The following is a 24,910-nucleotide window of genomic DNA, read 5'->3' as shown; positions in this document are numbered from 1 at the left end:
CTTCAGCTATACAGAGGCCTGCTTAGCAAACGCCTAGCATCACTGAGAGCAGTTCAGGGCACCACATCTTAGGGGCTGTGCAGGAGTGCAGCACAGATTTATCGTAACTAGATTCCAAGGGTTAAATTTTGGGGAGATCTTACACAAAGTACCATCGTGTTCCCTGGAGGTTAGAAAGTGAAGGAGTAATTTGATTTAGATTTTCACATATTAAGGTGAACCAAGAGGTTAAATAAATAGAGAGAAACTATTTCTTTTAGGCTAAGACGAGGGAGCATGGTTGAAACATTGGTCTCAGATCTATAAGGAATGAATTTAGGAAACATTTTTACTTCATGGTACAAGATTAGAACTCCCTCTGGCTTAGCATCAACTGCTTTGTGCCAGTCTTAAGATTAATAAAATTTTGTTAACTGAAGATGTCATTGGATATAGCGCAAAGGTAGGTAGATAGAGTTTGGGCACAGATTAGCTGTGAGCTTACTGAATTGCAGAGCGGGCTTGAGGAGCGAAGTGACCCCTTCTGTTCATTTATTCCTGTCATTGTCCACACTGTTCACGACCAGAGGCAATGCTGGCTTTCTCTAGCGTCAGTGTGATGTTTCTCATAAAATCATGGAATTGTAGAATTTTGCAGTACAGAAGGAGGCATTCGACCCATTGTGTCTGGACCAGCTTCCGAAAGAGACACCCAGCCAGTCCCATTCTCCAGCCCAATCTTTGTAGCCGTCTAAACTCATCATTGTCAAATCAATGAGTGCTCCACCTCTTTTAGTTTCTCACTGTTCCCGAAACAGTATCAACATGGCTGTTTTTTTGATCATTATTAATTTCAAGCCAACACTCATTCTGTGTCCTTGTTGCTCAGCCAATGTCATTTTTACTATTCCTTTGCATCGTTCTTTCATACTGTATTCTTGCTTGCAGGTACTTGCAGACGGAACCATATTAAACTGTCTAACGTCCCTCCGCAAAGACAATACAGGCTATGACCTCAAGCAGCTTTTTATAGGAGCTGAGGGGACACTTGGAATCATCACCGCAGTGTCTGTTCTGTGCCCAAGGAAGCCAGCTGCTGTGAATGTAGCACTACTGGGTAAAAACGGCATTTAGTCTGATCCACACCTGCACCCTTCAGAACCAGCTGATATCCCTGAGACAGGAGTTCCCAATGAGGATCTTGTTTGTTTTGATGCTGCTGTATCTGTAAAATGCTTGCATCATACAGTTCTGAAATATTGAAAGCTTTGAATGATTGGTGATCCTCCCGTAATCAAAAGCACCTCTTATGAGGCCACTGAAATTTGAATCCACCTCCACATGCCATAGCAACTCCAGATGCCAAATATACATCAGCATTCCCAGTGTGGAATCTTTGTACAATGGCAAGATTCTGATCTAGGGGACTATGAATGAGCAGGACAGCTAACTACACACAATCATACTGCAGCCAGTCAATTACCTATGCATAGTTGAGTCATTCAGCCAGTTGTGTGATGGGAGCAGGCATGAAGTCTCTAACCTTAGCATTACCTTGTGGTATCAAAGGTTTGGGCAGCATTTTTAATCGTACCCACCCAGGCATCCAATAAGCCAACAGCATAGTTCTTCTTAGATAATAAAATGTGAGGCTGGATGAACACAGCAGGCCAAGCAGCATCTCAGGAGCACAAAAGCTGACGTTTCGGGCCTAGACCCTTCATCAGAGAGGGGGATGGGGTGAGGGTTCTGGAATAAATAGGGAGAGAGGGGGAGGCGGACCGAAGATGGAGAGAAAAGAAGATAGGTGGAGAGAGTATAGGTGGGGAGGTAGGGAGGGGATAGGTCAGTCCAGGGAAGACGGACAGGTCAAGGAGGTGGGATGAGGTTAGTAGGTAGATGGGGGTGCGGCTTGGGGTGGGAGGAAGGGATGGGTGAGAGGAAGAACAGATTAGGGAGGCAGAGACAGGTTGGACTGGTTTTGGGATGCAGTGGGTGGAGGGGAAGAGCTGGGCTGGTTGTGTGGTGCAGTGGGGGGAGGGGACGAACTGGGCTGGTTTAGGGATGCGGTGGGGGAAGGGGAGATTTTGAAACTGGTGAAGTCCACATTGATACCATTAGGCTGCAGGGTTCCCACGCGGAATATGAGTTGCTGTTCCTGCAACCTTCGGGTGGCATCATTGTGGCACTGCAGGAGGCCCATGATGGACATGTCATTCTAAAGAATGGGAGGGGGCGTGGAAATGGTTTGCGACTGGGAGGTGCAGTTGTTTGTTGCGGACTGAGCGGAGGTGTTCTGCAAAGTGGTCCCCAAGCCTCTGCTTGGTTTCCCCAATGTAGAGGAAGCCACACTGGGTACAGTGGATGCAGTATACCACATTGGCAGATGTGCGGGTGAACCTCTGCTTAATGTGGAATGTCATCTTGGGGCCTGGGATAGGGGTGAGGGAGGTGGTGTGGGGGCAAGTGTAGCATTTCCTGCGGTTGCAGGGGAAGGTGCCAAGTGTGGTGGGGTTGGAGGACAGTGTGGAGCGAACAAGGGAGTCACGGAGAGAGTGGTCTCTCCGGAAAGCAGACATGGGTGGGGATGGAAAAATGTCTTGGGTGGTGGGGTCGGATTGTAGATGGCGGAAGTGTCGGAGGATGATGCGTTGTATCCGGAGGTTGGTGGGGTGGTGTGTGAGAACGAGGGGGATCCTCTTTTGGCGGTTGTGGCGGGGGCGGGGTGTGAGGGATGTGTTGTGGGAAATACAGGAGATGCGGTCAAGGGCGTTCTCGATCACAGTGGGGGGGAAAGTTGCGGTCCTTGAAGAACTTGGACATCTGGGATGTGCGGGAGTGGAATGTCTTGTCGTGGGAGCAGATGCGGCGGAAGCGGAGGAATTGGGAATAGGGGATGGAATTTTTGCAGGAGGGTGGGTGGGAGGAGGTGTATTCTAGGTAGCTGTGGGAGTTGGTGGGCTTGAAATGGACATCAGTTACAAGCTGGTTGCCTGAGATGGAGACTGAGGGGTCCAGGAAGGTGAGGGATGTGCTGGAGATGGCCCAGGTGAACTGAAGGTTTGGGTGGAAGGTGTTGGTGAAGTGGATGAACTGTTCGAGCTCCTCTGGGGAGCAAGAGGCGGCGCCGATACAGTCATCAATGTACCGGAGGAAGAGGTGGGGTTTGGGGCCTGTGTAGGTGCGGAAGAGGGACTGTTCCACGTAACCTACAAAGAGGCAGGCATAGCTGGGGCCCATGCGGGTGCCCATGGCCACCCCCTTAGTCTGTAGGAAGTGGGAAACATAGTTCTGCTTGTGTGATAAAACAACTTTGAATGGAAACCTCTATCAATCCCTCCCACCTGCCACACTCTCACCCTTGGAGTTGTTGTCACCTGACTTCCTGAGGCCAGCTGCCTTTTGAGCTCAATGCAACAGTTCAACCTTCTCCCCATGAGACCAGCCAAGTTCCACATACAAGCCAACTATCCCAAATTCACCAGGAAGATGACCTCTTCTGATGTGCAGTCCTTAACAATCTCTGAATCTGAAGAGAGACATTTCTCATTTGGTGATGAACTAATTGCAAAGGAACAATTTACTCTGTTGACCATGGGTTTTAATGCGTATCCATGATACAGTAACCCCACTGAAGAGGATCCTACCTAAACCCACTCCTGACCATATCGCCATAACCCTGCCTTTCCTATGGCCAATCCACCTAACCTGCATATCTTTGGATTGTGGGAGGAAACCAGAGCATCTGGTAGAAACCCACACAGACATGGTGAGAATGTGCACATTCCACACGGAGGGTCACCTGAGCTGAAATTGCCACCTGGGTTGCTGGCACTGAGGTGGCAGTACTAACCACTGCAGCCCAACCCCTTGTATCCCTCTCTGGCTGACTTGACTAGATTCTGCCCCAGACACTCTGTTAACAGCACCAGTGATGTGAAAGGTGGTGTTTGACCCATTTCAGCCTTTCCCTCTTGTGCAGGAGCTGCTACATCATCCTTACCTCATTGATAAGGATGAACACATTTGCTTTGGATGTTTTGGAAATCAAAAAGATATTTGTTACTTTAATTTTAAGATATGGTGAGTACCTCAGTCTGATTATCTTCCATGGCCTTATATAATGTTTACACAGTAACGTATCTCAGTTAGAATGACCTCAATGTCTAGAAGATTTGTGCAGTAATGTATAATAATCATATGGTATGCTATCCTTGTAAAGTGTACAAACCTCACTATATCCTTTAAAATATAGCCAATGTTATATTTCCTTTATAACATTCGCTTTGTAACATAACAAAATATGCCAAGGTACAGCGCAGAAAAATTATGATACAAAATTATACATCCAAGCCATGTAAAATGATATTAAGGCACATGGCCAAAACCTTTGTTAGAGAAATAGGTTATAAGGAGTATCCCAAAGGAAGAAATGGGGTCTAGGGGCGAGTGATTACAGAGGGAGTTGTAAAGCTTGGATACTGGGTAGCTGATTGTACATTTGCCAGAAGTGGAACAGTTAAAAGTGGGGATGCTCCAGAGGCCAGAATTAGATGAGGGCAGAGATCGCGGTGTGTTGATGGCACGAGATTATAAAGCTAGGAAGTGGCGAGTCAAAAGTGCTACTTGTAAAGAAAAATTAGAATTTTAAAATCATGGCTTAGTCTGGAGCGTATGTAGGTCAGTAAGTACAGCGAACAGGGTTTGCCACAAATAAGGACATGGTAGCAGAATTTTAGATGACCTCAGTTTTACGGCAGGTTGTATGTGGGACACCAGTCAGGAATGCATTGGTATAACAAGGATAGGACCAGGCGTGTGGGTTTTGTCTGCAGATGAACCCAGGGGGGAACAGAGTCAGGCGCTGTTAAGAAGGTTGAAGTAGCATTCTTGTGATTGTACTGACATTTGGTCATAATCGCATCTCAGGGTCAAATGTGACGACAAGTTTGTAGACAGTCTGTTTCAGCCTCGGGGAGTTGTTGAGACAGGGGTGCAGTCAGTGCTAGAGAATGAAGTTTGTAACAGAATGTCTTCCCAGTACTTAGTTGGGAGGATAATTGCTCATCCAGTACTGAATGTCAGACATTATAGTTTAGTAATTTAGCACCATCTCCTCCACTGTCACTGAGGTAGAGCTATTATCAGCAGAGTATTTTGACCTTGTATGATACACACAGTATTGATCTGTTTTGTCTCTTAAGGTTGTGACAGCTTTGAGAAGATCTTGGATATATTCAAGGAATCCAAAGGCATGTTGGGTGAAATTCTCTCTGCGTTTGAGTTCTTGGATTACAGTTGCAGAGAGGTTGTTTGCGAGCACCTTAAACTACAAAACCCACTGCAAGGTAAAAGGAGAATTAGAAAATAAAATTAGATCACAGTTGATTCTTCCTTAGGTTTCTTTGAATTTATGGCATCAAATGCTTCTTGGATTGGTATAGACTTCTTACTACTGTGGGAGTTAACTCAAAGAGGAATGGGAGTCGGCCATTCAGTTCCTTAAGCCATTGTACCATTCAATTAGACCATGAGGGATCACAAATCCACATACCTACTTAAACAGTTATGTGACAGCAATTATTGACCTGAATTGGATAATTGTTTCTGTTACACAAGTACTTCACCTTTGATTAAACAGTATCTCAAGAAGGGTCACCAGACCAGAAACATTAATTCTGCTTTCTCTGCACAGATGCTTCCAGAACTACTGAGTTTTTCCAGCAATTTTCTATTCTTGTTTGTTGAAACAAGGACTGAGACAGATTATTGATTGTTTTAATTCACAGCTGGGCGGATGTGAAGAGTGGTAATTAACATCCCATTTGTTTAATTCAGTTGATTGTAACCTCTTTACTCGTAGTTCTGAGACAACAGCAAAGTTTCATTAGAGGTTTTGCCATATTGACTGGATTTTTAATAAAAAGTGTTAATAGGATGTGGGCATCTCTGTTTATTACCGATCCCTAACTTCCCTGGTTGTAGTGAGCTGCTTTCTTGCTGCTGCAGCCGTTGAGGCTAAGTGCTGTAGGAAGGGAGTTCCAGGATTTTGAACAAAATTTTCAGTGAGGAAACAGCAATATATTTCCAAGTCAGGCTGATATGTGACTCGGTGGATAATTATAGGTGGCAGTATTTCCATGTATCTGCTGGCCTCGGGAAAGGGTTGGAAGATGCTGTCAAAGGACCCTGGGGGCAAGTTACTGCTGTGTATTTTGTAGCAGATACACACTACTGCCATTGTACATCAGTGGTGAGAAAATGAATTCTGAACATGTCAGAGGGGGGCGGCAGTCAGGTGAATTGTGTTGTCCTGAATAGTCTCAAGCTTCCAAAATGTTGTTGGAGCTACATTTCATCCGGGCAAGTGGAGAGTATCCCATCACGCTCTTGATTTGTGCATAGATTTTGGGGAGTCGGGAGCTCTGTTACTTGCTGCAGGATTCCCAGTTTCTTATCTGCCATTAGGATCACATTTATTTGGATGGTCCAGTTTGGTTTCCAGTCAGTGGTCACTGTCAGGATGTTGATGGTTACGGGTTCTATGATGGTAATGCCATTGTATGACAATTGATTGTGTCTTGTTGGAGGTGGTCATTGACTAGTACTTCAGAGATGCAAAAGGTTTGAGGGATATGAGCCAAACACAGGAATGTGGGAATAGTTTAGCATGGGAAACTTGGTTAGCATGGACAAGTTGGACCGAAGAGTCTGTTTTTGTGCTGTATGACTCTACACTATGACTTGCATGTGACTCCAGAGCAACAGCAATGTAGTTAACATGTAGGACAGACTAGGAAGGGATGGCAGATTCCCTTCTCTCAAGAATGTTCGAGGCAATCTGTAGTTTCACGGCCACAATGACTGAATTTCATTTGAATTCATTCTCAGATGTGGGCATCATTGACCAGACAGCATTTATTGCCCATTCCTAATTGCCCTGAGAACTGTTCAGAATCAGTCACATTGATGTAGCCTGACCAGGTAAAGTTGGCAGTTTTCTTCCCTAAAGGACATTAGTGAACCAGTTGAGTTTTTCCTGACAATTGACAATGGATTCACGGTCATCATTAGATTCTTAATTCTAGATATTTTATTGAATTCAGATTCCACCATCTGCCATGGCTGGATTTGAACCCGCATCCCCAGAACATTATCTGGGTCTCTGGATTAACAGTCCAGTGATAATACCACTAAGCTGTTGCCTCCCCTAAATTATGTAAAATCTGTCCACAGCTGTTATGGTGGATTTTGAATTTGTTTGTCAACGGAATAGGAATTGAGGTCTTTGGGTTACTAGTACAGGATTTGTTTGTCCTTTGTAGTCAGAGATGACCATGATAATCAACTGGAATTTACAGAGTTAGACTTTAGGCACAATGAGATCGAAGACATCTTATATGAGCAATTTCTGCAGCAGTGTTTTGTGCATAGGAGGTACTACCTTATGTCACAAGTCCAGTAACACCACCACTGTTATCACAATCTTCCCATTCCCTTGTTAAAGGAACTCGTCTTAAAAAGATTGTTGACAATCATGGTTTTATTGTCTTGAGGATGAATGAAGTTATAAGAGGATGTTATTCTGTAACAATAATAAAGTGACAGAAGATGGTGATATTAAATGCCCTTTTTAAATTCGTTAATCTCAGGATATAGGCATCATGTGATGTGGGAATACACAATGCGCCACATATAGAAAATATACAACTGAGTAACTCCGCTTTCAGTTATACTTCCTATGTTTGTTACGTAAATGTATCATATACTTGTCTTGTGTGAGCGTACATGGGAATTTCACTCTCATAATGTTATAAAACAGAGATTGACAAGGATCTCCTCTTTCCTAATGTATATTCAATTGTCCATGTCAGTCAGTCGTGAAAATACAATTTAGATTTGAAGTGTAATTGTTTGCAGTTGCAGTTGATTATTGCTCAAATTCCACATTAAATTGCATTGTCAGGTCTTTCTAGGCTGTGTCGAAGGGTAGACCTGTCATTTTGTTGTACTGATCAGAATTACCTACTTTTGTTTGCTTTCTGTTTATTTATGTCTCTCGTTTGTAAATTCTCCCCTCTCCATTTCTTTCTATACCTTTCTTCTGTTTCTTTCACCTTTCCTTAACAAGCCCCTCTCTTTCTCATCATCCTCCTTTTTATTTTTTATTCCCATTACACACAATGCATGTCTCTTTACTCCCTTGGTTCCATCTCTTTCTACTTCTCCTCCTGTTTGGTAAAGTTGCTGCTATTAACTACAGTTTCTTTCATTTACCTTTCTCCAGAGACACCATTTTACATCTTAATAGAAACATCAGGCTCCAATGATGTTCATGATCAAGAGAAACTCAATAATTTCCTGGAGAAAGTCATGACCTCTGGTCTCGTGACTGATGGAACCATGGCTACTGAGGAAAATAAGATCAAGGTAGAGGGCATTTAACCCAGATCTCAGCTCTGATGGAAACTAACTTTTTGAAGAATGTGATAGACTGGAAAAGAAAGGGTTAATCAAATCAGCATCACAAATTGGCTGACTTGCATGTTGATTATTAGATTTCTGTCAGGTTATTATTGATATGTTTTGTTTGTTGATGTAAAACTTCTAATTATCACGTGTGGTGATATGATTCATAAACCACAATATCATTTCGATTCCTAATTACAACACTGTTCTGCAGTTCTGTGTCTGAAAATATCTATAGACACTGTCTTTGATGAGTTAGTAGACAAGACAGTGATTCACAACTGTGAGAGGACTAAGATTGGACAGACAAGTAGAGGTTTCCTTTACAATAAAATATTGAATGACAGGGGAATTCAAGCAAACTTGAAAGTTGAATGAGTAGTAATTGGATTTGTGGCTACTGGATTGAACAACTACTGGCTTGATGAAGAATGTCTGATTAGGGTTAGCACTGCTGTCTCACAGCACTAGGGTTTGATTCCAGTCTCGGGCAACTGTCTGTGTGGAGTTTGCACGTTCTCCCTGTGTCTGTGTGGGTTTCCTCCAGATGCTCTAGTTTCCTCCCACAGGCCAAAGATGTGTAGGTTGGGCAATTTAGCATGGCCAGTTGATCTATAGTGTCCAGGGGTGTGCAGGGGGCGGGTCTGGGTGGGATGCTGTTTGGAAGGCCACTGTGGACTTGATGAGCTAAATGGCCTGCTTCCACACTAGGGATTCTATGATTCTGTGTTGTATAGAAATGCACGTTGCTGGGATTTCCAGTGTATTTGTTCAGCAAAGAGACAACTGTTTCCTCAAATGTAGAGCCAAAGGGAAGTTGCCATGGGAGTGGGAAGCTGAGCCTCTGATAGTAGTGTTAAGAAAGGGTCTCCAGGAAGGGGGTCTGCACCAAGTTTGGTAACCATGGTCAATTCTTCAAGAGTAAAGACATTGCTGACCCCATTTCTTGGAGAGAGATAACTATTGTATTCTATAACCAGCTGGTTTTGCTCAAATATTTCCAGCAAGCCTGCTGCAAATTAAAGAATGAATTGAGTTTTTTTTAAATGCAATATTATCCAATTCAACAAGCCTGAACGCACATTAAGAAGCATGTCCGAGGAGTGACTAATAATTCTTGAACAAAAACAAGAATTGCTGGAAAATTGCAGCAGGTCCAGCAGCATGTAAAATTAATCAATAATGCTTACTGTATACCTGCCTATATAGAACATAGAACAGTACAGCACAGAACAGGCCCTTCAGCCCACGATGTTGTGCCGACCATTGATCCTCATGTATGCACCCTCATATTTCTGTGACCATATGCATGTCCAGCAGTCTCTTAAATGACCCCAATGACCTTGCTTCCACAACTGCTGCTGGCAACGCATTCCATGCTCTCTCAACTCTCTGTGTAAAGAACCCGCCTCTGACATCCCCTCTATACTTTCCTCCAACCAGCTTAAAACTAGGACCCCTCGTGTTAGCCATTTCTGCCCTGGGAAATAGTCTCTGGCTATCAACTCTATCTATGCCTCTCATTATCTTGTATATTAGGTCCTCAATTAGGTCCCCTCTCCTCCTCCTTTTCTCCAGTGAAAAAAGTCCAAGCTCAATCAACCTCTCTTCATAAGATAAGCCCTCCAGTCCATTAATAGGCAGCATCCTGGTAAACCTCCTCTGAACCCTCTCCAAAGCATCCACATCTTTCCTATAATAGGACGACCAGAACTGGACGCAGTATTCCAAGTGCGGTCTAACCAAAGTTTTATAGAGCTGCAACAAGATCTCACGACTCTTAAACTCAATCCCCCTGTTAATGAAAGCCAAAACACCATATGCTTTCTTAACAACCCTGTCCACTTAGGTGGCCATTTTAAGGGATCTATGTATCTGCACACCAAGATCCCTCTGTTCCTCCACACTGCCAAGAATCCTATCCTTAATCCTGTACTCAGCTTTCAAATTTGACCTTCCAAAATGCATCACCTCGCATTTATCCAGGTTGAACTCCATCTGCCACCTCTCAGCCCATCTCTGCATCCTGTCAATGTCCCGCTGCAGCCTACAACAGCCCTCTACACTGTCAGCGACACCTCCAACCTTTGTGTCGTCTGCAAACTTGCTGACCCATCCTTCAATCCCCTCATCCAAGTCATTAGTAAAAATTACAAACAGTAGAGGCCCAAGGACAGAGCCCTGTGGAACACCACTCACCACTGACTTCCAGGCAGAATATTTTCCTTCTACTACCACTCGCTGCCTTCTGTTGGCCAGCCAATTCTGTATCCAGACAGCTAAGTTCCCCTGTATCCCATTCCTCCTGACCTTCTGTATGAGCCTACCATGGGGAACCTTATCAAATGCCTTACTGAAGTCCATATACACCACATCAACAGCTCGACCCTCATCAACTTTTCTAGTCACATCCTCAAAGAACTCGATAAGGTTTGTGAGGCATGACCTGCCCCTCTCAAAGCCGTGTTGACTGCATTTGATCAAGCCATGCTCTTCCAGATGGTCATAAATCCTATCCCTCAGAATCCTTTCTAACACCTTGCAGACGACAGACGTGAGACTTACTGGACTGTAATTGCCGGGGATTTCCCTATTTCCTTTCTTGAAGAGAGGAATTACATTTGCCTCTCTCCAGTCCTCACGTACGACTCCAGTGGAGAGCGAGGATGCAAAGATCATCGCAAATAGTGAAGCAATTGCATTTCTCGCTTCCCAAAGCAGCCGAGGACAAACCTGGTCCGGGCCTGGCGACTTGTCAATCTTAATGTTTGACAAAATTTTCAGCACATCAGCTTCCTCTATCTCTATCCATTCCAGCATGCACATCTGCTCTTCAAAGGTTTCATTCGCTACAATTGTTATCAATTTATTGATACCAGCTATAGCTCAGTGGCTAGCATTTTTGCGTCTGAGTCAGAAGGTTTCAGGTTCAAGTATTGCCCCAGAGATTTGAACATGGTGTTCAAGTTGATAGGACCTCTACAATGTGATACTATCACCCAAATGGGACATTAGACAAAGCCCTGCATAAGCAGTCAAATGTCCCACAGTCCTACTGAAAGAATAGAAACATAATTTCCAATATTCAACTCTCAGCCAACATTACTGACTCCTTACTATACACCTGTCTTGCTCTCTAACTCATTACTGTAACCTGCTACTTCAATGTACATTGACATCAAACCACTTACGGTGCACATACCTCATATCTTTAAGTGGGGTGGTATGTTGGGCTAAAGGTCAGAACTGATCTGGAAAGGTTGATTTAAATATTTTCTTGTTGTTGCGCTGTTACTTTAAGCAGTAGCGTATCCAGTCTATCAGCTTGAGGCGTTCTGTGTGCAACTTCAGAAGGCTGAGATGAATTGGATGAAATAATCATTAAATAATGCTCATAGTTCACAATTTATCCAAATTAAGTCAGGTCTTTGAGATTAAGTCAGTGGCAAGTGGGAAACTCACACCACTGACATTCGACTGGCTAAAGATAACAATGCACTAGGCTAGTTAATCTGTTTGGATAATAGATGACCTGTTGTTATTGTTAAACATGGAGAAAAATGGGGAGGGTAGCAGGGGAATATTTGCAGATTATTAATAACAACAAGGGCAAAGTGCAGGGTGGGGAAAGGAGGTTAAGTGTTAGAGAATTCCCGGGAAAGGGCAGAGTGATGAGTGAGTATTCCGAGGGGATGTCTGATCTGCAAGAGAAAGTGGAAATGATGGAAGGTGGGATCCCAGGAAATTCTAGAATTATGAGAAGGGGTGATGAGGGTGAAATATTTATACTACAGAAAGAAAGCAAGGTCTGGCTTCTAGACAATGTCTTTCAAAACCTTGTCCCCCAATTGACCTCTCTGCTGAGTCCCTGCTGTTTTTTAGGTCATGTGGTGCTACCTTGCAATCATTTGATGGTGAGTTTGGCCACCTCCTGCTACTCCTGCTATGTGTTTGCTCATGCCCCATGTGGCCCTTGCCTGCCTTTAAAATGTGCACTAAATTCTTTAGGCTTTTGCTGCCGATATGTAAACAAGAGTAATGCACGTTACTGCTTCCACCGTTGGAACTGAGGCCTAATTGATTAAATTCTGCTTTTAGTATCTATATTGCTGCTACTTCTAATCAAGGGGACTTGGTGTTTATCTGTAACAAACACTTCACCATTCCATGACTGAAAAATTATGAGTACCCAGGTATAGCAGTGGCTTGTGACAGACAGTCACTTTAGAAGTGAGAGGGTAGCTTTACTCTGAAGATTGCAAACAGGTGGAGAAGGTCACCTTCTCAGAAGGTGGGACAGTCAAAACAGTTCTTATTGAGGTGAAATCTTCTTTCATACTCTCCCAGATTTTTTCCACTATGAATCTACCTCGCCCTTCACTAGTCTGTATGTATATTGAACCTAACAAACAGATTGTTCATCAGAACGCTTCTTCAGGGTCATATCGGATTCGAAATGTTAACTCTGTTTCTCTGTCCACAGAAGCTGCCAGATACAACATTCTCTGTGTTTGATTTAGATTTCTAGCATCTGCAGTGTTTCACTTTTCTTTGTATATTGAACCTATTCTTTTCCTCTGATCTGTAAATTGCTAGAGCAACTAAACCTGCCCTGGGTGGGGAGTGCACATACAAATCACTAACTGAGTGAAGGATTCATTTAATGATTCTTCCACGAATGTGTATTGTGTAGTAAAGGATAACATGGCAAATTAAGACAGTAGTAATGAACAATACATAGTATTGAGGTTGAGTTGTAGAGCTGGATGAACACAGCAAGCCAAGCAGCATCTTAGGACCAGGAAAGCTGACGTTTCGGGCCTGGACCCTTCATCAGAAAGGGTTTCTGATGAAGTGTCTCGGCCCGAAACGTCAGCTTTCCTGCTCCTATGATGCTGCTTGGCCTGCTGTGTTCATCCAGCCCTACACCTTGTTATCTCGGATTCTCCAGCATCTGCAGTTCCTATTGTCTCTAGTATTGAGGTTGGTTGTCTCGCTGAGCTGGTTTGTTGTTTCACAGATGTTTCGTTGCCATAGAATCCCTACGGTGTGGAAACAGGCCCTTCGTCCCAACAAGTCCACAGCGACCCTTGGAACATCCCACCCAGACCCATCCCCCTATAACCCACACACTCCTAAACACTACAGGCAATTTAGCATGGCCAATCCACCTACCCTGCACATCTTTGTGAGAGGGAAACCAGAGCACCCAGAGGAAACCCGTGCAGACACGGGGAGAATGCTGGGTAACGTCATCAGTGCAACCTCCAATGAACCGTAAGATGTGTTTTCCCGCCTGGTTTTTAAACTCCAGGGTCCGTTGAGATGGATTGCCTCACTTCCAGTTTTTCTTCGTGGTGGAATGTATATGCGGTCAAGTTCAATGTGTTTATTATTAGTATGGAGTGCCATACTTCTAGGAATTCCCGTGCCTGCCTCTGCCCATTGTGTCCCAGGATTTTGGTGTTCTTCCAGTCAAAGTGGTGGTTCTCCTTATCCATGTGGATTGAGATGAGTGAGTATTGGTCGTATCTTTTTGTAGCCAGTTGGTGGTCATGTACTCTTGTTGTTAGTTCTTTCCTGTTTGTCCGATATGGTGTTTCTTGCAGTCTCTGCAGGGGATCTTTTAGATGACATTGGCCCTGTCCATGGCAGGGAGTGGGTCTTTACTTTGGGTGAGCAGTTGTAGGGTTGACTTGGGCAGAGACAGGCACGAGAATTCCTAGAAGCCTGGCACTCTACAAAGCATGCTATTAATAAACATATTGAACTCGACCCATATACATTCCACTACGAAGGAAACCCGGAAGTGAGGCACTCCACCTCAATGGACCCCAGAATTTAAAAACCAATTGGGAAAACACGCTGATGCGCCATCAGAGGCTGCACTGAGCATGTTACCCAGCATGGTAATGAAACATCTGTGAAACAACAAACGAGCTCAGCGAGACAACCAACCTCAACACCCTCAACCCGAGCTACAAATCTACTCCAAAACTTTAGAGACAATACATAGTAATTAATAGTCACTATAGCAGTGCTAAAGGTGTCAAGAGCTTTATTTAGGTACATTTTGGTTCATTATCTCTGTGGCATTATAAAGTACACAACAGAGAAAGCATTCATCACATGGCTGAACCCTAAAAAAGAACATGGTATCTGAATCAGTCAGTACTAGTTGTTAGGAGGATTCACAAGCATTTATTCATATGCTAGAGGTTCTGTGTAATCTAATATGTCTGATGCTTCTTTCCTGAAGGCACTGTGGGCTCTGCGGGAACGCATCACTGAAGCACTGGTCTGTGATGGCTTTGTCTACAAATATGACATTTCATTACCACTGGAGAAATTCTATGAGATTGTCATTGATATGAGGAACAGACTGGGGGTGAGGGCCAAACGTGTCGTTGGCTATGGGCACCTTGGTGAGATTTACTGAAGTGCTGCTTATTTGGGATAGACAGTATGAATTCCACCGACATTTGTTCCTATTTATTTCTGTTTGTATTTCTATTATTATACATGATTTCAATAGTCTTTTATTTAGTTCCTCTTGCAATGAAGGCTAACATTCCATTAGTTTTTCCAAAAGCTTTTTGCATCTGCCTGTTAGCCTCCAGTGACTATTTGACAAGGATACCCCAAGTCCCGTTCCGCTGTCTCACCATTTAAGAAATATTCTCCGCATCCGTTCTTCCTACCGAATTTTCCCACACCATATTCTGTTTGACATGCTCTTGGCCAATCACTAAGCCTGTCCAAATCCTCCTGAAAGTATCTTACGTCGTCCTCACAATAGACATTGTCATTTAGCTTTGTACCATCCACGCAATCTAAGCCAGTACGTTTCCTTTTATACCATGTTCTTCAAATTTACCAATCAACCTCCTGTAGAAAACCTTACCAAAAACTTTCTGTAAATCCAAATGTACTAAATCCCATTTACCAGTGTTGTTGGATGTTATAAATCACAGTACAGCACCATGAAAATGAAGCCTCACTATTCCCAGAGTTATCACAAGAGTTAAAGATTTTGAAAAGTATGCAAAATTTCCCAATTTACCTAATTCCAGACCCAGGTTGACAGAAAGAATGGACCAGGTTTCTGTACATAACAAAAATTACTATTACAGTAGTTAGACTGTAGCTATGAGTAAATAGTTATGAACAATATAACTCTACTGATTAAAATTGTAATCCATAAAACCATAGATATAAGCAGATTGAGGCCACTCACCATCGAGCCTGCTCCACCATTTGATCATGATTGATATGTTTCTCAACTCTATTCCATTGCCTTCTCCCCATTAATGCTCTTACTAATTAGGAAGCTATTTATCTCTGTCTTAAGTACATTCAATGACATGGCCTCCACATGTGGCAATGAGTTCCACAGATACGTTATCCTCTGGCTGAAGAAATTCCTCCTCATCTCCGTTCTCAAGACTCATCCCTTCCATCTGTTAGCCACCAGTGACTTGGGGCCATAGGGCCAAGTCTCTCCTAACACAGAACAGTACAGCACAGAACAGGCCCTTCAGCCCACGATGTTGTGCCAACCATTGATCCTCATGTATGCACCCTCAAATTTCTGTGACCATATGCATGTCCAGCAGTCTCTTAAATGACCCCAATGACCTTGCTTCCACAACTGCTGCTGGCAACACATTCCATGCTCTCACAACTCTCTGTGTAAAGAACCCATCTCTGACATCCCCTCTATACTTTCCTCCAACCAGCTTAAAGCTATGACCCCTCGTGTTAGCCATTTCTGCCCTGGGAAATAGTCTCTGGCTATCAACTCTATCTATGCCTCTCATTATCTTGTATACCTCAATTAGATCCCCTCTCCTCCTCCTTTTCTCCAATGAAAAAAGTCCGAGCTCAGTCAACCTCTCTTCATAAGATAAGCCCTCCAGTCCAGGCAGGATCCTGGTAAACCTCCTCTGAACCCTCTCCAAAGCATCCACATCTTTCCTATAATAGGGCGACCAGAACTGGACGCAGTATTCCAAGTGCGGTCTAACCAAAGTTTTATAGAGCTGCAACAAGATCTCGCGACTCTTAAACTCAATCCCCTGTTAATGAAAGCCAAAACACCATATGCTTTCTTAACAACCCTGTCCACTTGGGTGGCCATTTTAAGGGATCTATGTATCTGCACACCAAGATCCCTCTGTTCCTCCACTCTGCCAAGAATCCTATCCTTAATCCTGTACTAACGGAATCATTTTTTCCGTGTCCACTCTATTTTGGCCTCTCAATTAGATCTCTTGTCATCCTTCTACGCTTCATCAAGTACAGACCCAGAGTCAGTCACTCCTCGTATAACAGGCCTTTCATCCCCAGGATCATTCTTGTAAACCTCCTCTGGAACCCCTCCAGTGTCAGCATATCCTTAGATATGGGGCACAAAACTGCTCACAGTAATCCAAATGCAGTCTGAACAGAGCCTTATACAGCCTCAAAGGTGCATCCCTGCTCTTGCATTCTAGCCCTCTTGAAGTGAATGCTAGTGTTGCATTTGCCTTCCCAACTGCCAACTGAACCTGCAGGTTAACCTTAAGGGAAGTCTGAATTACAATTCCCTTTGTCCTTCAGATTCCCGAAGCCTTTCCCCATTTATTAAAATAGTGTATGCTTCTATTCTTCCTACCACCGTGCATAACGTCACATTTTCCTGCATTTTATTCGATCTGCTACTTCTTACTCCCTCCTCCGAGCCCATCCAAGTTCTTCTGCCGCCTCCCTGCCTCTTCAACACAATCTGCCCATCCACCTATCTTTATGAAATTTGTAAACTTAGCAACAATGCCCTCTGTTGCTTCATCCAGATCATTAATGTATAACTCCACTAGTGACTGGCTGCCATCCTGGAAAAACACCTCTCTGCCTTCTGCCAGTCAGCCAATCCTCTATCAGTGCCAGTCCGTGCCCAGCACCATGGGTTCATATCTAAGTTTGCAGCCTTCTGTACAGCACCTTGTCAAAGGCCTTCTGGAAATCCAAACAAATCACGTCCACTGACTCTCCTTTGTCTAATTTGCTCATTGCCTCCTGAAAGAATTCCAGCAATCGTTAGTCATGACATCCCCTTGACGAAGCCATGCTGACTCAGCCCTCTTTTATCATGCACTTCCAAGTAGTCTGTAATCTTATCCTTAATAATGGACTCTAAAATCTTACCAATGATCGAGGTCAGGCTAACTGGCCTATGATTCTGTCTTTTGCCTTCCTCCCTTTTTAAACAGACGTGTTACTTTAGCCATTTTCGAGTTCTCTGGGACCCTCCTGGACTTGTGAATGCTGATAGATCACCACCAATTCCTCCACAAATTCCTCAGCTATCTCTTTGATAATGCTGGCATGTAGTCCGTCTTCTGACCTTTCAGCTTCCTCCTTGCCTTCTCCTTAGTGATGGCCTTTATACTCACCTCTGCCCCCGACTCTCCTGAAATTCTGATATGATATTGGTGTCTTTCATTGTGAAATCCGATGCTAAGTACCTATTCAGTTCCTCTACCGTTTCTTTGTTCCTCATTACTACTTCCCTAGTTTCAAATTCCAGCGGTCCAAAGTCCACTTTTGCCTTTCCTTACCTTTTTAGATATCTGAATAAAAATTCATGCTAAGTTCTTATTACTTCCTAGCTTACGCACATATTTAATCTAGTCTGCTGTAATTGCTTTTTTAAGTTATTCACTGTTGGTATTTAAATACTTCCCAATCTTCTGGCTTCCCACTGTTCTTCACCATATTGTATGCTTTTTGTTTAGCGTTTATACCTAGTCTCACTTTCCTTTTTAGTCATGGTTGCCTCATCCTCCTCTTAGCATGTTTCTTCTTTTTTCGGAATAATTTCTGCTGTGCCTGCTGAATTACCCCTGGAAACTCTCGCCATTGCTCTCCCTCCTAGCTTCCTTTTCCAATCAACTATGGCCATTTCTTCCATCATGTCTTTGTAGTTATCTTCACTCAGTTGTAATACCAGTAATCCAATTCCAGCTGCTCCCTCTCAAACCCCGGGGTGAATTCTGTCATATTATTGTCACCACCCCCTTGGTGTTCCTTCACCTTAAGCTCCCTGATGAAGTCTGCCTTAGTTTGCATCACCAAATCTAGAACCGTTTGCTGTCCCAATGGGCTCTACCATAAGATGCTTCAAAAAACTATCATGTAGACATTCTCTGAATTATTTTTCTTGAGATCTTTTACCAACTCAGTTTTCTCAGTCTACCTCCATATTGAAGTCCCCCATGATTATTGTAATAGTTCATTTCTTACATGCTTTCTCCATCCCCTGATTTATTTTCTGTGTGTATTTTGCTACTGCTAGGAGGCCTCCCCATCAGGGTCTTCTTTACCTTTGCAGTTCCTCAGTTCCACCTGCACAGATTCTACACCTTCCGACCCTATGTCACTTCTTGCTATTGGTTTAATTTCATTCCTTACTAACACGGCAACATCCCCTACTCTGTCCACCTGCCTATCCTTTCGCTAGTGATAATGGGAACTGCAGATGCTGGAGAATCCAAGATAACAAAGTGTGGAGCTGGATGAACACAGCAGGCCAAGCAGCATCTCAGGAGCACAAAAGCTGACGTTTCGGGCCTAGACTCTTCATCAGAGAGCCTCTCTGATGAAGGGTCTAGGCCCGAAACGTCAGCTTTTTTGCTCCTGAGATGCTGCTTGGCCTGCTGTGTTCATCAAGCTCCACACTTTGTTATCCTTTTGCTAGGATGTGTATCCTTGGATATTTAGATTCTGACCTTAATCTCCTTGCAGCCACATCTCTGTGATACCCACAACATTGTACTCGCCAGTTTCAGTCTGCACTACAAGTTCATTTATCTTGTTATGTATACTGTGCTTGTTTAAGTACAACACCCTCAGTCCTGTGTTGACTGCCCCCCTTTCCATAGTTGTCCCTTTGTCAGCTCTGCCTGAAATTAGATTCCTGACACTTACCACACACTCTGTTCTGGAAACTTTAACAACCTCCCCTAAGCTCTCCCCTCTTTAACTTTATCCAACCTCTTATGAACTTGCTTTACTTCTACACAGTCCTTTTTGACTATTTTTTCACATTCGTTCTCTGTCACACTATACTCAGAATGGAGCCACTATTCGCTCTGCAAGCTCTTTTTAAACTTGCTGTGTCCTCTCTTGGAACTGTGTTCAGAATGAAGCCAATCCCTGCTTTTTGCACACTTTTTAAACTTGCTGCCCCTTCTATCTTCACTGTTCAGAATGAAGCCACTCCATGCTTTTTGTTAAAATTTGCTGCCCGCTTTGCACTATATTCAAAATATGTTTTGAACAACTACTCAACTTTCTCTTCTCCAATCCATCTATGTGACTGAAGTCCCCCAGCTCTGGAAATATTTTCATAATTAATTTTCTGCAACACCTCTAAAGCCTTCACATCCTTCCTAATAGTTGGTGCCTAGGGTTGGATGTCATATGCCAGCTAAGTTCAGACTGGTGTTTTATAAATTGTCCATTGTTTTTGTCCAGGACCTGTGTGTCTTTTTAAACAATTTCTTACACGTGCTGTCACCCTCGCCGATTTGTTCACAAGTACTTCAGGTCCCTTTGCCTCTATATCCCTCTAGAATTGTATCTTTCAGTTTATATTGCCTCTTTTATTGTCCTTCCTGCCAGAGTCCATGACTTTGTACTTCCTTTGGTTGCATTTCATCTGATTGGGGTTTACCCAATGTACTATCCCTATTTCTACGGTAGCATATAGCTATCCTTCTCACAGTTCACAATGTTTCCAAATTTTGTGTCATCTGTAAATTCTGATACTGCATTCTCAAGTCTATCATTTATATAGATCAAAAAATCAGTGGTTTTAATTAAAACCATTGGGTGAAAACCCATTATATATGATCTTCCGGAGAAATAACTATTAACCACTCTGTTTCTTTTGGTCAGCCAACAGTATGCCCACACTGCCACTGTCGTATTATCACATATGATTCAATTTTCCTGGTAACTTATTCAAACGTCTTTTGGAAATGCAGATACACCAGATAGACCAAATATCTCATCTCAAAACTCAGTCAAATTGGTTAAACATGATTTGGCTTTTCTTAATTAATCCACGCTTGTCCAAGTGACCTTAAATTTGTCTTGGTCTATTGCTTCTAAACATTTCCCCAAAAACGAAGTTAAATAAACTGGTTTGCAATTGCCAAGTGAATCCTTACGTCATTTTTTTAAACAAGGATGTAATACTTGCTAATTTCTAATCTTCTTACATGCACTCTGTATCTGAGAAGATTGGATCATTACGGACAGCACCTCCACAACTTCTGTCGTCTTGTCCCTCAGTGTCTTTGTTCTGGTGATATTACCTACTACCTCCTTTATCCTTTCTTAGACCATGATATATCAATTATATCGTGTTTCACAATGCATTTGGCAGCAAATGCAAACTGCATGAAGGATAGAATTAGAGCTATAAATGAACGCTTTCAGCTGTTTACTTATAGAGCCAGTATTACATATTGTATACTTCTAGCTAACAACACCTCCACCAATTTATTCCTTGTAATTATTTTTAATCAGCCTGTTCAGTTATATATTGTACACCTCTGAAGCAGATCAGATTTGAACCTCGGCCTTCTGGCTTAAAGGTAGTGATACTACCACTTTGCTCCAAGACCTACTAGTCTTTTCCTTGTGTGTTTCTTGCACCACCTATTTAACATAGTGTGATACCCATCTGGCCATCACAGCCTGTGATGGGACTTGAGTGTGGACCTTCTTGCCCAGAGATGGGAACCTAACATTATGCCAAATGACTCTCTGATTTGTTCCTTATAGGTATTTTGACTCAACCTGTTCAAAGACATATGATACATCTAGAGCAAATGGGATTGAAATCCAATCATCCTGGTCTAGAGGTAGTGATACTACCACTGTGCCACCAGAGCCCTTGTGGCAGAGCATAGACAAGAACCTCATTAACCCCCATCACCTGAATATGTAATTAAACACATAAGCAATGCCTAATTAATATCATATGCCTGGCAGCACCTGTGAAGAGAAATCTGAGTTAACGTTTCGGGTCCGGTGACCCGAGGACCAGTTCTGAGGAAGGGTTACCAGACCCGAAACATCAACTGTGATTTCTCTTCACAGATGCTGCCAGACCTGCTGAGCTTTTCCAGCAACTTCTGCTTTTGTTTCTGGTTTACAGCATCCACAGTTCTTTCAGTTTTTATAATTAACATTGTCACTAATTAAAGTGCTGTCAGTACTTAAAGGTGAAAGGCAGTGCTATCAGTATTTAAAGGTTTTTTTTTAATTTCCACTAGGCGATGGAAACTTACATTTGAACATAGTGTCCCCTGCATTTGACCAGCAGCTGCTGGACTCCATTGAGCCCTATCTGTATGAGTGGATTGCACAGCATTATGGAAGTATCAGTGCTGAGCATGGACTTGGCTTCAAAAAGAAGAACTGCATCTATTTCAGTAAGCCCAAGGAAGCAGTGGACTTGATGCAGCAGATGAAAGCGATTCTGGATCCAAAGGGAATTTTAAATCCCTATAAAACCTTGCCATCCTTCACTTGGTCAAGTCACTGATGAGAGCAGAGGTTTTATTGGGAGACCTGACTGCAAGTTTTCAATTTTTACTTCTGCTAACCTGTGCTCATCCTGATGGAGACTATTGTAGCTGAAGAAGAAGAAGATCTTACATTAAAGTTATTATCGAGCATTTGATCATGCCAGATCCAAGTTGCACTTCTGTTAGAAAAAAATTAGAATGTGGATCTATCTAGCACCTTCTGGATGAACTGAAACACTTCTTAGTCAATGAATTTCTTCCAAACTACAAACTATTGTCATACAGAAACATGGCAATGAATTTCTCTCCATCGAGTTCCCACAAATATCAGTGTGATCATGACCGGATAAACTGTTTCAGATTTTGATTCACCATGGGAAAGCTGTCTTGCTGTTCTTCAGAATTTACGTTCACTCCAGAGAATAGATGAGACTTCAGTAACAGTGCATTCCCTCAACACTACACTGGCACCAGGTTGCTCAACTGAGACTTGAACCCATCACGTTGTGATCCAAGGTGAGTGCTGCCCAGTGAGGCAAGGCCAACAATTAGCTATCAAGCCCCACCCCTTTTAAATACAGCAGCCTCTTGGAGGTGACCAGGCACCACCACCACGTTTTGCCAGTGGACCCATGTCTGCTACAACCTGATTGAGTCTGCACAAGGATCACACAGAATTTTCATAGTCAAAAGACTGGACAATTTCATCCCAGGAGTGTAAGTGAGATTCAGAGCAGAGTGCTGAGTCTTTAATCTCCACTGCAGACACCTGGGAAGTACCTGAGGGATGAGCTGACATTCCCTGCCCAGATCGCTGTGAAATTATATTGTGAACATTCGAGAACATTGTTACCAAGCAAGATAGGAGGAAGGAGGATTCAACAGAAATAAAACCTGGTTTTATGTGGCATCTGCTTACAATGTTATGTGTGAATTACCAGAGTAAGCAAAACTGAATAGTGGAAATCTAAAACCGAAGTTCAGACAAGAGTCCCAACTGAAATATTGTAATTCTAGTCTTTCCAAGCTTGTGCTGATTTTTCAGCAGCTTTTGGTATTATGGGTGATCATCACTGCTGTTTGTTCTGTTTAACTCTGTGAATTATTAAGTGATCAATGATATATAAAAGTCAGATAGAGGAGATCCACAGTTTTGAGAAAAATCCTGACAGGGCAGAGATTGCTGGGGGGGTAAGTACAGTGACATTTTTGTCACTGAAGTTGAGCACCCATTTTACAGTCTGTTGCATTTCATTAAAAAAAAGGACTGACAGCTTTTGGGGGTGTGCTACACTGTCCTTATCTCAGGCCTGGCAGGTATGATTAGTCAGTGAGCATTTCCACCCATGTCCTTATCTCTGGACCCCGCAGTTGACTCCTCGACAGGGCCAGGGACACAGCTTTGTAACAGTTCGGGCTTCTTCCCTTGGTTTGTCTCCTGGGACCTCTGTTGGCCTGGACTGTCCTGCACACACACCCCCACCTCCCCAAACACCATATTCGTGGCAGTGCTCCCTGTTCAGCCTTGCCCTTGTTACTGTTAGCCTTCTTCTGATCCCAGCATTCTTGCTTATCAATCAAATGCTGCTTTTTACAGGAAATGGCAAATCAGCCTGGAGGATAAAAATTGCTCAGGCTGTTACTCATATGTGCAGGGTTATCATCAGCTTGCTGCAAGAGTTAAAATCAATGCTTGTACATCAGTTGGTCAGTGTACTGGGTTTGAAAGAGGTTGAGGCAGTGGTGGTGTCTGGGAGAGCAATAACCTCTGCATGTCAGTAGGTCAGATTGTGGAATACCTGCACTTCTCTAGGTTAAATACAAGTCCCTCAAGTGGTCTGTTGTAGGCATGGATGTTAATTTTGCAACAATACACAGATTGATTATATCAATTGACTTTAATCATATTTCATGTTCTGAATGTTTTACTTGTTGTACAATAAAGCATCTTCCCAAAATTAACAATGCAACACCTCACCTTCATTTATCCTCAAAGCAATTGCAAAGGGAAAATTTATTTGACCCCATCCTCAAAATTCTACCTGTCGTAGATGCATTTGTCCATGAATATTGGTCATGACCACTGCACAATCTGAGCAAAGATGAAGTTCTATCTTCAACCTGAGGCTAACACTCCATTGTGTTATATGATACCAGCACCGTGCTGACTAGGATAGATTTCAAACAGATCCAGCAAACTTGAAACTAGTAATTCATAAGGTGCTGTGGGCCATCAGCAGCAACAGAATTATGTCGAAGCACTATCTGTAACCTCAAGGATAAAAGGCCACATTAGGAGGTTGTTATGAACCTATCCAGGAATGCTTGAGTGCAATATTAAAAAAGATCATCCTTTGACGGCACTGAGTTCCATATTCTTAAGTTTAAATGTCCAGTAGACACTTTGAATGCTGCAGTGAAAATCGGAACAGGAGTAGGCCATTCAGTCCATCAAGCCTGCCTTCCCATTTAGTGCAAGCATGGTTGGTTGAACTCTTTGTTTTTCCACACACCCAACCCTATTATCCTTTATACCATTGATAATCAGAAATCAATCTTTACCTGAAAGATACTCAAAGACAAAGCCCAAATATTTGGAGTAGAGAATTCCAAAACTACACCACCCTTAATAAATAAAAGTTGCGCCTATCACTTTCCTATGTGACATTCCCATTATTTTTAAATTGTGCCCCTGGTTCTAGACTCTCCAGCTATGGGAAACGTGTTACTTGTGCCTACCGTGTCAATCCTTTAGGTGTTTTGCAGATTTCAATTAGATCACCTCTCATTCTTCAACTCTACACAATACAGGCTGACTTTGCCCCCATCTGTCTTCGTAGGACAGTCCCACTATCGGAAACAAGTCTTGTGAATCTTTG

At 43.0% G+C, this 24,910-nt stretch overlaps 1 protein-coding gene across 9 annotated transcripts in view; it reads left to right on the top strand.

The window, feature by feature from the left end:
- Positions 1 to 23,996, top strand: part of d2hgdh (D-2-hydroxyglutarate dehydrogenase) — a 30,908-nt gene extending 6,912 nt beyond the window's left edge. For all 9 annotated transcript variants that reach the window (XM_048541738.1, XM_059650949.1, XM_048541744.2 and 6 more), the window contains 5 exons: positions 928 to 1,096; positions 5,184 to 5,327; positions 8,267 to 8,409; positions 14,708 to 14,873; positions 21,777 to 23,996. In XM_048541738.1, coding sequence (XP_048397695.1) covers positions 928 to 1,096; positions 5,184 to 5,327; positions 8,267 to 8,409; positions 14,708 to 14,873; positions 21,777 to 22,048 — 894 coding nt within the window. In that variant the 3' untranslated portion in view covers positions 22,049 to 23,996. The remainder of the gene's footprint in view (positions 1 to 927; positions 1,097 to 5,183; positions 5,328 to 8,266; positions 8,410 to 14,707; positions 14,874 to 21,776) is intronic.
- The last annotated feature ends 914 nt before the right edge of the window (positions 23,997 to 24,910 follow it).

Source organism: Stegostoma tigrinum, chromosome 14 (genome assembly GCF_030684315.1).
Source record: "Stegostoma tigrinum isolate sSteTig4 chromosome 14, sSteTig4.hap1, whole genome shotgun sequence".
In the NCBI taxonomy this organism is placed as follows: Eukaryota; Metazoa; Chordata; class Chondrichthyes; order Orectolobiformes; family Stegostomatidae; genus Stegostoma; species Stegostoma tigrinum.
The sequence above is the reverse complement of the archived record's forward strand: the minus strand, read 5'-3'. Positions and strand labels throughout refer to the sequence as shown.